General features: G+C 36.6%; 1 protein-coding gene across 2 annotated transcripts in view; it reads right to left on the bottom strand.

The window, feature by feature from the left end:
• Window positions 1–4,263: 4,263 nt before the first annotated feature.
• NFX1 (nuclear transcription factor, X-box binding 1) overlaps window positions 4,264–13,961 on the bottom strand; it is a 40,510-nt gene continuing 30,812 nt past the window's right edge. Inside the window, exons 18-24 of one of the 2 annotated variants that reach the window (XM_034411857.2) lie at window positions 13,704–13,805; window positions 13,178–13,219; window positions 12,930–13,028; window positions 11,712–11,778; window positions 9,322–9,467; window positions 7,886–7,987; window positions 4,264–7,113 (exon numbers count right to left, since the gene is read on the bottom strand). In XM_034411857.2, the coding sequence (XP_034267748.2) occupies window positions 7,041–7,113; window positions 7,886–7,987; window positions 9,322–9,467; window positions 11,712–11,778; window positions 12,930–13,028; window positions 13,178–13,219; window positions 13,704–13,805 (631 nt within the window). In that variant the 3' untranslated portion in view covers window positions 4,264–7,040. The remainder of the gene's footprint in view (window positions 7,114–7,885; window positions 7,988–9,321; window positions 9,468–11,711; window positions 11,779–12,929; window positions 13,029–13,177; window positions 13,220–13,703; window positions 13,806–13,961) is intronic. The other variant, XM_034411859.2, reaches the window with a different exon arrangement.

Here is a 13,961-nt window from a genome sequence, read left to right as displayed (position 1 = left end):
AAGCGATGTATGTCAGTTATGTTTTTGGGAGAGGACAGAACTAAAATTCAACCTGAATTTGGGACAAGAAGACTCAGAATAAGTGTAGTTTAAAATTTACAGTATTTCAGGTTTAATCTGCTATAAAAAACAAAACAGCAAATTGCCACTGGTTCTGGAACATACTATGGACTGCACAACTAGGATTATAGATTGTATACTCATGAGTTCTAGTTGGCCACTGCTTACCATTCCATTTGCACTTGTGCTCCAGCTCTCTGTATACTATTGCTAAAAAGTATTAACATACTTACAATATTTACTTTTCATTTCATTTTCATTTTATTAAATTTGTATACCGCCCTACTCCCGAAGGACTCAGGGCGGTGAACCGCCATGAAATAAAACATATAAATACAAAATTTAAAATAGAAGTAAAACAAGTTAAATAAATTTGGCTGAACCATATTTAAAACCCCAATAATTTAAAACCAAATTTAAAATTCCCATTTAAAAGAGGAGAAGTTTAGGTCAGGCCGGCTTGCTGGAATAGGAACGTCTTAAGCGTGCGACGGAAGGTACGCAGATCCGGAATCCTCCGTATCTCGGGGGGGGGAGCTCGTTCCAGATAGTAGGTGCCCCCACAGAGAAGGCTCTCCCCCTGGGGGCCGCCAGTCGACATTGTTTGGCCGACGGCACCCGGAGGAGCCCCTCTCTATGGGAGCGTACTGGTCAGTGGGAGGCTATTGGTGGTAGCAGGCGGTCCCGTAGATAACCAGGTCCTAAGCCATGGAGCGCTCTAAAGGTGATGACCAAAACCTTGAAGCGCACTCGGAAGACCACCGGGAGCCAGTGCAGCTCGCGCAGGAGAGGCGTTACATGGGAGCGCCACGTCGCTTCCATCACCACCCGCGCGGCCGCACTCTGCGCCAGTTGGAGCCTCCGAGTGCTCCTCAAGGGGAGCCCCATGTAGAGAGCGTTACAATAGTCCAGACGGGAGGTGACGAGGGCATGAGTGACCGTGCGTAACGAGTCCCGATCCAGAAAGGGACGCAACTGGCGGATCAGGCGAACCTGATGAAAAATCCTCCCGGTCACGGCCGTCAAGTGCTCTTCTAAAGACAGCCGTGAATCCAGGAGGACACCCAAGTTGCGAGCCCTCTCCGTGGGGGCCAATGCTTCGCCCCCAATAGTCAGCGATGGCACCAGCTGACTATATCGGGACGTCGGAAACCACAGCCACTCGGTCTTGGATGGGTTGAGTCTGAGCCTGTTTCTCCCCATCCAGATCCGTATGGCCTCCAGGCACTGGGACATCACTTCAAGGGCATCGTTGGGGTGGTCTGGGGTGGAGATGTACAGCTGGGTGTCATCAGCGTACTGATGGTACTCCACCCCGAAACCACGGATGATCTCGCCCAACGGCTTCACATAAATGTTGAACAAAAGGGGCGAGAGGACCGATCCTTGTGGCACCCCACATATAAGGGGCCTCGGGGTCGACCTCTGCCCCCCTGTCAACACAGACTGCGACCGGTCGGAGAGAAAGGAGGAGAACCACCGTAATACGGTGCCTCCCACCCCCAACCCTTCCAACCGGTGCAGCATGATACCATGGTCGATGGTATCAAAAGCCGCTGAGAGATCTAATAGGACCAGGATAGAGGAACAACCTCTGTCCCGAGCCCTCCAGAGATCATCCACCAACGCGACCAATGCCGTTTCCGTGCTGTACCCAGGCCTTTTCTTTTCTTTGCAGACTAGATTCCCCCCACACCTTTAATTTCACAGTAGATATTTCCATGACATACATCTCTAAAAGATGTATGGTCATGGAAATTTTTGAATGGTCTAAAATTTTTCGAATAATGGCTCAATGTGCCCTGAAAATAAAACTTGTAAGGGAAAGAGCAAATGTATAAATTTCATGAAAAATGCAAAATAAGATAATGGAACTTGCATTTTAACACACTTCTATCAATTTCATTTTAGTTTTTAGTTTACTTACACAATACCATACTAATACTAACTGATACAATACTAACCTGAAAACAGATCTAAGATACTCCACAGTATATTCTGATATTTTGACGTAGAGAAACTATATGGAATGTTTTCCAGATCTTCATTTTCTACTTTATGGCTTACTAATGTAGTAAACTAGACAACCTGTGATCTGTTGTGTCATTGTTTCAGAGATATTTATTTACCTAAACAGATCAAACAGAATGACTACTGATGGGCAAAAAAACCTTTGGAAGCGGGAGCAATTTCTGACTTTCTGCTGGCTCCCCACCGGCTTTGCTTTTGGGAAGTTCTCAATGGGGAAGCCAATAGGGAAGGTATTAAGTTGCTCAACTAAGTCTCTCCTATCTGGAGCGTGCACCCTGCCTGACATGCACTGCACTCTTGATCCATCTCTCAGGCACCCTCTCCCTGACCAGCATTGTTCCTGTTGTGCACCCTCCCCAACCCTGGACACTTCTCATGCAACCCCCTCATTCCCTTCCACACTGAGCAACAATCACCTACCTGGTTGCTGGCCTTCGGGTTGCAACTTCCTGTCAACTTTATAACTGACTTTGTGGGAAGCTGACAGGAAGCATTGCCAATCACAATAAAGTTTATATTTCCTGACTTTCCCATTGACTTGTGGGAAGCAGTCAAGAACATTGGAAATGATTATATGACAATAGCAACATAGCACTAGCCACAACTTTCCCAAATTTTAATTTCATGGGAGTAATAAATCCTGGACTTTGGACACATTCTGTAAATTAGCTTATCTGAGGAACCTTAATTCAAAAATCGTTGCTCTATGATGTACTGTTTCACTCAGCTGAGGGTTATAAACAAAAAAACAGAAGAGTTTTACTTGTGTGTGTATATATGTATGTGGGTAACTATCCATCTATCATCCATCTATCCATCTATCCATCTATCCATCTATCCATCTATCTATCTATCTATCTATCTATCTATCTATCTATCTATCTATCTATCTATCCATCCATCCATCCATCCATCCATCCATCCATCCATCCATCCATCCACACGCACACACCATAATTTGACAACTGCAGTCAATAAAATACTAGCCCAATCTAAAAATACTTCAAATATGAAATACTGATAGTTGCCAATTATTCTAGAAGTATACTAAGCTTTGGATTCAAGAAGGCATTTTGAGAAGGAACATTTTCAAAATATCTGAAGGAGCTTTGGAATTCACATGGTTTATTTTGAAGTTTAAAACATTTTGAATTAAAAATGTTTTATAAATGAAAATTACTATCCTTGGACATTATAAAATAAATATATCAAAATTGTAAAGGGGATTGATGTAAGTGTACCGGCAATATCTGTAGTAAGACTTTTAGGTCAACTAAGTTTATTAGGATATTTAAAGCACACGGACTATCTATATACAATCTTATTGAGATCTACTCAATTCTGTAATCTTTATCATTAAAACAATCCTTCCTTATAGGCCCACATTCTGCCCATCCCATTATACCCTTTGTTTCCAATATTGGAAAATCCGGTGAGGAAAATATCAGGGAAATGTTGATATCTATAAATTAAAATGGGGAAATCTGACGACTCTGACTTACTTCAAATTAAGTCCTAGGAACCTGCAAAAGTCACTCCTTAGTTGAAATTCAGAGCATCACAGTGCATTTGAAATTTAATGATTCTTCCTCAACTACATATTGAAATTTAATTTTATGATTTTTGTTGAATTGTGCTCTTAGCATTTGTCTTTGAAAAGACAACGTTCTAATGTTTGTAAAACATTAGAAAAAGAAACTGTTCACATGCCTGATTTAGTTTAAGATGATCTGATATTCACTATTAAAGTTTATAAAGACAGTCCCTTGAATGTCACAATTGACTTCCTATAGTAAGGATCCCCAACCCACAGTCCATGGACTGGCATCGGGCTGTAGCATGCCAGAAACCAGGCCATGCAAACAAGCAAAACCCCATCCGCAGGATGCAGACAGCACCTGAAACGACATCCCCTCCAGTCTGCAGAAAAGTCTGCCCAAAAGATTGGAGGCCACTGTCCTACAGCATTTCAGCAGCCTTCATTTTTATACAATTCACAAGAACTTTAAGGTAGATTTTAAAAAAATATCCATTGGAAAGTTTGTACTTTATTACAGACTTCTATTTCAGATTTATAAAGTCAGCCATTTATTACACCACTGAAATTGAAAGCAAGCAGAATGTGCACATTTGTGAATGAAAAGATTGAAATAATGTATTAAAAATTAATTGTATATTGGTATTTTTTTACTTCATTTATATTATATGAAATGGCATAAAGAATAATTTCCATTGTAATTTTCACATTAGATTATACAGAAGTCAAAGCACACAGAGCATTAAATAGTCTGAGCAGTTCTGAATATATATATGTGTGTGTGTGTGTATGTATATATATATATATACATACGTATATATCTATTACTAAGCCACATTCTTGAATGTTATCTGCACTATTTGCATATATAAACTTAGTTGCACCATCCATAATTTTAGGAAAGAACAGTGTGCAAAAACTTGTTCTAAAGAATTCTCCCTCTCAGTTATCATAATTGCACAAACTAAATGAAAAATGAATAAATGAAAAGTATAATTTAAAAAACTGAGAGGTCAACTCTTCATGAAAATATCACAATTTAGCCAAACCACTAAAAATAAATACCTGTTTAACCCCTTAATATTCACATGGCACTTTTTCACCAAGCAACAGCAGGATCAATCACTTTGAAACCACGTCACATAAATAAAAAGGTCAAAGCGCTGAAAATGAACAAACATTTTGTGTATATGTGACTTCTTATAACAAGTTCACACACACAAATATTGCTTTTAAGTTAGTACCCTGTGCCTATCAATTTATGCAGATAAACAATTCTGCCTAGAATAAGCAATGAATAGAAATGTGCATCTACATCCTTCCCCTGTAAAGATACAATTGGTTTATATTGTAGTTTACTTGATAAGCACTGGGTTTCCACATTTACATACATTCCAATTGATCTATTGTACATTCTTCTTTAGTTTTATTCACATATACCTAGCAGCCTTTCTGTCTATGCCTGTAAACTCTCAGCAAATGTAGCAACTCATGAACAAATTGAATATAATCTGTCTATACCACAGGAGTCAAACTTGCCCCATCACATTGCCTTCATGTGACACATTGCGATTCTTTTTCCCTTCACAGAGCTGTGGTGGGCATGGCCTGCACGTGACGCATCCAGCCCGTGAGCTGCCAATTTGACACCCCTGGTCTATACCTTTTAGAGACACAAAAGCTTTCCATGTATACACAGTCCCCTATAGTGCATTGGAGTGATACTAGCACAACTTCAGTATATTGGTAGTGAAATGGAGTGGACCATGTTTTGGGTATTTGGAAACAGAAAAATGCTCAATTTTTAGTTATGTTGCCAATAGGTTTCTACATAACAATAATGTTCTGTCATTCCTTTGGTTATTAATATCTATGAGAATGCTACCTTGTACTTTGTCAAGGGCTACTTATATATGAAAAGGAAGTAACAAGATTTAATTGTAATTGGTATAAATGCATGCCATATTATTTAATTCACCATCTCTCTTGAATTAAATTCAAGCATATTCCTACATTTGAGATATGACTAATTCTCATGTTAGTTTTCAAGCCATAAAAATCCTTGTTTGTTATTTTCCTCTTTGAATACCATGTGCTAAATAAATAAATAAATCCTTATTGAAAAATAAACCAGAAATTAATATATTTGCAAAGTATTAATGAGCAAAAATTATAATCCAGAAAAGGTCAGGATATCCTACATGAAGTAAGATGTCACAGACATTTTGTGGAAAACAGGCTACCAGTTTATAAAATCAAGGTAACTAACTTACTTTCATATAACATTCTTCCACACTATGGTGGCAGCCTGATAACACACTTTTGGCATCAGAAGTTTCTTGCATAGGGAAGATTAAAGAGAGGGACGTTATTAAGGAAATTGAAAGCTCTCCAGAAACCGAATGCCATTAATAATCTTCCACCACCACTTCATTCATAATTGCCCATAATTTCTTTATGTGCTACGAATTACTAATTTAAACAAAGTAGCATTATCATCATAGTCAAACTTTATCATATATGCTTCTGTTAACTGAAGAAAAAACAAAAACAAATTATCACCCCAAATGTATAAATTTACAAAATAAATCTTCTCTTAACCATACAAGGGATAGAAAATCTATGGTGCTCCAGTACTTCCTTTACTGCTGACTATGCTGCCTTGGGCTGCTAGGAATTATAGTGTAGTCACATTAGAAGAGCCACAAAATTAATTCCTTACTGTACAGTCACAATCTGAAAGGATCTTGCATTTAAAAGAAAGAGTGATGAAAAAGGCCACCAAAGTTTAGAAACAAATTGTGCCATTTTCTTGATCATCAATTCTATTGTTACGAACAGCATGAATCTGAAATTCTTATGGGACTATTTTATGTATATTATGATTTTAACTTTAGTGTTTTAGCAGTTCATCTAAGTTTACAAATATAATCATAATTCTCACTTATACTTTATTAACAATCTGTCAAGTTTCTGCTGATTTTTTTTTATACTAGTTCTTTTAAAAGTTTTCCCCTCACATATTTATGCCTTCAAGAGAGGTAGAATAGGTCATGCTTGCTGGTACTACTCCTGATCCATGAGATCCACATACAACATAGATGAGACTCTATGTTGAACCAGGAATTCTTTACGTACCTCTGATTAACTGCTCAATGGTTTACATAAGAAGCTGACAGTAGATGCATATATATATATGTAATTGTGACCATATCCCATTTAAATTATTCAATCACAAATGGTTATAATATTCTACCTTGCCTTACTTAAAAATTATGAACCATTTCTTTTCCTCTGTTGTTTACATGATGAACTTCAAATATATAAAACAATATATTTTGACAAAAATTATCCTGAACACATTTGTAGTTTCACTTCCAATTTTCCACAGTGTAATTCCATGTTAATCTCATCAGTCTTGTACATCAAAATAGTCAATAACTGTCTCTTCTTTGAACCGCCTCTCTGTGCTGCTATTCCCAGGCCTGAAAGTTAAAGCAAAAGATTAAAAGAATTTAGTAAAAACTTTGTGGGTGAGGAAAATACAACCTGTGACTTTCCCTTACAGGAATGTCTTTATATACTTGATTTATGCAACAACGCTTTCTTTTGTTAGGCAAGATTAAATTACTCTGAGAAGGAAGTTCCCTGGTCATATATGTGTGACTTAGCCAACTCTTCCACAAACAAGGAGAAAGGAGACCTGAAACAAGGAGACTACTCTACAAGTATGTTTCCAGAGAGATCAACAGCTCTATGGGTCTTTGTATCCTATCTATACTTGCTACAATATTTTCCCCAATATCCACTTCTTTTGTTCTTGTTCATTCATGTAGCTACTTCCTTTACATTATTCCTTCTGTTCTACCATTTATCACCTCAATCATCACTGATTTGCCTCTTCTTCTCAAGGTGGACTCCACAAAAGAAGGAAAGCCACAGGTGGGTTCTACTTACCTTTACTACCGGTTCGCAACGGGGCCGCGTGCGCGCTTCTGCGCATATGCAGAAGCTTCCTGATAATGTCGGGGATGGTGGGCAGAGCCTCCCGCCAGTTTTACTACTGATTCTTGCGAACCGGTCCGAACCGGAGGCAACCCACCACTGGACCTTATACTCATATTTTTTCTTTCTTATTGGAATGAAGTGGATACCTACTAGGCAAGTTTCTGATAAATACATTTATGCTAATCTCAAATAAACTATCAATAAAAATATATTAAATCAATCCAGGTATTTAAAGGAAATTATACTTACTTTTCTGATTGTTTGTGATGAGGAATAGGCGGGGGAGGCTTGGTCTGCTTCTCCTTCGTAAGTAGTGATGTCAGAGTAACTGTTGGGCAAACTGATTTCCCTCTACAGATAAAAAAACAGAAACACTGTTACTTTCCTGCATGCTTATATGCAGTACCCATTCATCTACTAGCATTTGCATGCTTTCCAACTGCTAGGTTGGCAGGATCTGGGACAAGTGAAGGGAGCTCACTCTGCCTTGCAGCAATGGGGTCTTGAACTCCTGAGCTATTAACTTTTAACGGTCTAAGACTTAGTGTCCTAACCACTGAATCGCCATGTCCCCTTCTCTACAGAAAGAAAACCTTACTATTAAAGAGCTGGTTATATGATGTCTTAGACCAGTGATGGCTAACCATTTTGCCATCACGTGCCAAAAGCGGGGGGAGCACGGGAGGGTCGTGCATGTGCGTGCCCACACCCATAATTCAATGCCTGACCTGCTTTTGACACGGTGGGTCTGGTAGGCCTGTTTTTCGCCCTCCCCAGGCTCCAGAGGCTTTGTAGGAGCCCTCTGGAGGCCAGAAACGGCCCATTTCCCAACTTCCGGTAGGACCAGAAGGTCTGTTTTTCACCCTCTCCAGGCTCCAGAGGCTTTCTAGGTTTCTGGGGAGGGCGAAAACGGCCTTCCCCACCCTCCCCGGAAGCCGAAAACATCCCGTTTCCCAACTTCTGGTGGGCCCAGAAGGCCAAAAATCAGCTGGCTGGTGCATGCATGCACGCTGGAGCTGAACTAGGGCAACACTCACGTGCCCACAAATATGGCTCCGTGTGCCACCCGTGGCACACGTGCCACAGGTTCACCATCACGGTCTTAGACTATTCTTCTTAGACTACTCTTCTTCTATTTTGAAAAACAGGAATTTTGTAGGTATGGGGATAAGTATTTTTATAAAGCTCTCTGGAGTAAATAGATTTTCAGGTCAGATTAATGCTTTCATTAAATCACCCAATTTGCTAAGAATTAAAAAATACATTCATGCCATATAGAAATACTAGCGACAAACATTATATATGCTGAGGTATATAAACAGGCTTTTCTGTAAAAAACCCTGACATCTTTGGATTAGAGAGACCCAGGGAAATGAGCCTATATAACTCATGATATTTATGTGGATTATTTTGTTTCAATTTATGTTTTAATTAAAGTATTACAATGTTCCTATATATAAAGAAAAACTAAATAATCAAGGACATTTTCAATGAAGAAGTGATCATGGCAATACATCTTTCCTAAACATAAATATATTAAAATTCCTGGCACACAAAGAATGCTTAAAATGTTTGCACAATATCAATGTAAAATCAAATTGGTTCAAATACAAAACATAAAAATTATATTGTTTATTGGAAGATGGTAAATTTGCCATTTATAACAAGAAAACAGAACAACATACTTCACCGCACTGATAACAACATTGCGCTTTGGTTCGTTATCATAGCTCACACTCTCAATGCCGTAAACCTGAGCAAGTTCGTGGATGATTCTACGGTGTTCTCGGTTCATGGGTGGAAAACAATGACTCTTCTTTGTGTGCTTGCTCTGCATTGGAGAGATATAATATTTTGATGAAATTTGGAGAAGACTGAGCCATACCATCTATGTTCGCTTTAGGCATGGAGAATTGGGCAATGATTTTAAGTGTAGCCAATTCCTTGGTATATTTACTGAACAAAAAATCCCCTGTAAATCTCAGGAGATTTTTAAAATTTGTATTTTATCTATTTTATATATTTATATACCTTTTATGCAATTCTGTTTATATTTTTACAATAAACAATTTTATAATTGAACAGAAAATAAATTGAACAGAAAATAAAAGCCCATACTTAAAGTATTAAACTTGAAAAACATTGCTGGTTGGTGTTTCACACAAATACCTCCTTCCTTCAGAACTGAAATCAAGAAATATGATACCACTTTTTTTGAATCAAAAGGATTCAATAAAGGATTTTGAATCATTCTAATAATGAACATTTTTGTGGTGGTCTTTGCACATTAACTGGTTCTAAGTTTGTGATACATTAATTCTGCTTTACTTGTTTGTCTCCAGCTCCATATCTCTGAACCCATAAGTGAATTATTATACATTTTATTATTTAACATTTATATTCCTCCTCAGTTGGTCATGTCCTACACTGAACGACATCTGAAACATCTGAATTTTATATTCTGAAGGAGTACATTTCTCCTGCAAATCTCAAATGAAGCCAAACACAAATCTTTACTTGCTATTATGATTTAATAGCATCCTTCTTTGTTGTGAGGGAATATTCCTCCTGAAAGTTCCAAAGATTTTGGAATAAAACTAAGTAGCTGGAAACTATTCCAAATGACAGTTAAATGTGATTTTTATATATGGAATAATTCTGTCATGAATTATAACCTACTGAAAATGGAATGATTGAAAAACATTTTTACTGGTTTCATCTGATTTAACATGCATTGTAACTTCCTTTCTATTGGCAGGTGTCTGGATAATGACCATATTATACTGTCTACCGGACTGACAGTTTATGGTCCTGACCACAATCAGAGATTCTTGATTCATATTATTCCTCATCTGGAAAAGGGCAAGATAATGTGGCAGGACCACATATCCCCTTGAAGTCTCTATGGGATCAGATTTAGAATTTAAAATTAGATACTCTATTTGTGATTATCTATTAATATAATAGTTAATGATTTCAAATAAATAAAATAGAAACCCTATTGCTCAATATAGAAACTGGACTCAAACCATAACTTTAAATGTTAATTTAATCAAGAATGTAACAGCAAAAAATAGTTATGAAAAACTGTGAAGTATATAGAGCTTCATGTTGCAGTATTTCTTGATGCAGCAATCTTGAGAGATAAAAATTATGAAATACCTCTAAAAAAGAAGCAGCAGCTTTATAAATGTGAAAAAATTGCCCAAATCATGAAAGCAAACATTTCTTCTTCATTCTGGCACTTTATTTTTCCTGCTCTTTCTGAAGATCCCTTTTGATAGGTTTAATATTTTAATTCAGTGACACACTATCACTCCATTCTCTTCCTACTCTTCTATGCTTCTACATACTGAAAAGAACAAATAAAGAGATTGTTCCCTAATGACCAAATTCTCTCGATATTTTCTAGAGAATTAGGGAGGGTGCCTTCTGCAACGCTTTTTCTATCTCTGTTCCTTCTGTGGCTGAGATATCTCTTTTAGGTCAGTTGTCTCAGTTGCAGCACTTCCTGCTGCCTCCCAAGTTTATTCTGAGAGCCCATTACACCTTATTACATTTCTAATTATTTACTTAATGCACAGATTGGCTAAATATGGTGGGCTGCAACCAACAAAATTAGACAGCACATTCAATAGTACTACTTTACAGAAGCACCTTTATCCATACCACAGGTTATGTTGATTATATTTTTCTCTTCTGTCTTTTTTTTAACATACCTTTTTGTAAACATTTAATTATATAACTTTCATCTAAATATTGCTAAATATTAAATAAAGCCAAATGATGAAATTTTTTCCAGCTCACAGGATGCCAACTACAACTTCTAGGAATATCACAAAATTTGTGCAACTGCCATTCCAATCTGTCAAAAATGGTTTAGATTACGACAGTGTATTTAATTTTATGCAACTGTCCATAGTAAACCTGTTAATTGTGTTACTGGCTGTTTCCTATAAAATGTAATATTTAGCACTGGATTTAATTGCTTTCTGCCTATATTACTATATTGGTTTTGATAGAAGATTCAAGACTTTATGTACTTGGAAATGAACACGTTTTCTACATTACCAACCTTATTGACTGCTTCTATAAGAGCTTTCATTTCTTTCTCAACTTCACTGACAAACTTTAAATCTTTTCTGCAGCAGAAAGAAATAATAATTAGGACAAGAACAACAGTTCTGTAACTAAGGATTTTTCTTTCAACCTATCTTAAGCTCCCCCCTCCCAGCATAAACTGGGGATATCATCAAAGGTTTCTGATTTCCCATAAATTTCATTTTGTTTCTTAGAGAAGGAAATTCATTCTGTTTTTTAAATTCTGAGATTGTAATGCCATAATTTTAAAAATAATGTTTTTTTAAAATGAAAGTATAGTCTTCCCAAACCTGTGAAGATATGGTAGGAAAAATTATCCTTTTGATATTTTATAGTTGTTAGAACAAACTGATCAACAATTTACAATGTCTTTTCTAATGTTGTATAAGCTGTTATGCATTGTGGACTGTGCATGTATGTCATTGGAATGAGCAGTAACTGATTATGTAACGGATTAAGAGATAACTGGTCCCAATTGTGGTAGCTAAACAAAGACTACCTGTACCACAATGAGGCCAAGACAGCAGGACTTGCAGGAGACAATGGTGTATAGTTTAACACTGTAAAGACATAACAGCAGACTTTTTGTGATTGCAGGCCAAATTATTCATTACAGCAGAACTGTAGATTCAAATACATGTTCTATGAATCATAAATAAAATAGTAGTAACAATACAAATGGCAACAGAAGTATTTACTTCTGGTAGATACTAGGAATATCTCTGAGAAGATGGGCCAGATAGATAAATATTTGATCCCTTTCTGTCTAGCCTAAAATAGGAAATAAGAAATAGATATATTTCCATCAAACCAAATTTAGATACTGGAAGAGAACTGACTGAAAGGAAAGCAAGTAAAAAAGAAAAACAGCAAGTACAGAAAAATTCCAAACTGTCCCTCAGGCATGATTTCCCATGCAACAGGAGAAACCATCTCTTACCATTGGTCATCATACATACTTCTGACTCTGAAAATTCCTCCAACTTTAATGGAATCTTTATTAGAAAAACGTTCAAAGAATTTCTAAATCATGTCAAGGGAAAAGGTCATATACCAGGGCAAATTTAAAAAAAGCATCCTTAGTAGCAAAACAATTCAAATAATTGTCAGATTTTAATCTCTTCACAAAGGTCAACACAATGCCTGATTATGTGAGAAAATTATGTGACATATGAAAAATAATGATGCATACCTTCCATCCTCTTTCAACACATCACTGTACTTGGGTGCAGAGACACGAACATTGAATGGATCAGAACTGTCATCTATGTGAAGAGCCTCAGCAAACCGTCTAATAATAAATAAATATTTAATGTTATCCAGTCTAGCAATAGTCAAATCCCAACTTTTAATTTAATAAAAGATTATCTATTTCCTTCCAATCATATAATACTCCCCATATTGTTTATTGCATTAAAATCAATAAAGCAATTTACCTACCTGTTTCTTTCAAGAGCCAAACATTCTTCATCACACTGCAACCTAAATGAACAAGACACAGACATATGATAAATGTTTATTTGAAAATGCTATTACATTTATGCACAAAGAAAGAATATTTCATAGAACAGGAACTTTAGCGTGTCTGGCACAGCACTATGCCAGACAGAAATGCAATTGATAATCTCAGGTTAGCAACAATAATAGAATTCTTTATTGGCCATAATGGATTAAAGAGACTGGAATATTATACAATAAGTTCTGCAGGCATGCCTCCAAGTCAAAATTGCTATTTAAGAAATACATTTGATTTAATTACTTTATTAAAAGATTATCTTTCCAATTCAAATACTAAGGTGGAATAACAATTTCAATTTTATATAATGAAACAAAATCAGTTAAAAACATATCAATAAATTGCATCCGCCAACTAAAATGTAACTAATATATAATCTTGCAAACAACATAAAAGGCAAATTCTAGCTGAATTTAAAAGGTCTTCCCCCACTGATTCATAATTTAGTACCTGGTTTGCTTCATTTCTTTTTTGGTAATCAATCTACTTATCTCTACTGAATCTCCAAGTTGTGGATCTGTTAACTTAGAGGCAATCGATATTGCAGCTATTCTGCAAAAAAATAAAAATAAAAATAAAAATGAAGAGAACATTTTATGAAACATATACAGTTCTTTAAAAGAAGCTACAGAAATTTATGTATGTGTGTACTAAGGAGAGTCAGAATGTATTTCAAAAATCTTTGCCATTTTGGACTGAATTATTGCT

The sequence above is a fragment of the Pantherophis guttatus genome, chromosome 3 (genome assembly GCF_059756535.1).
Source record: "Pantherophis guttatus breed Tessera chromosome 3, ASM5975653v1, whole genome shotgun sequence".
Lineage (NCBI taxonomy): Eukaryota > Metazoa > Chordata > Lepidosauria > Squamata > Colubridae > Pantherophis > Pantherophis guttatus.
This window is presented reverse-complemented; position numbering and strand designations above follow the sequence as displayed.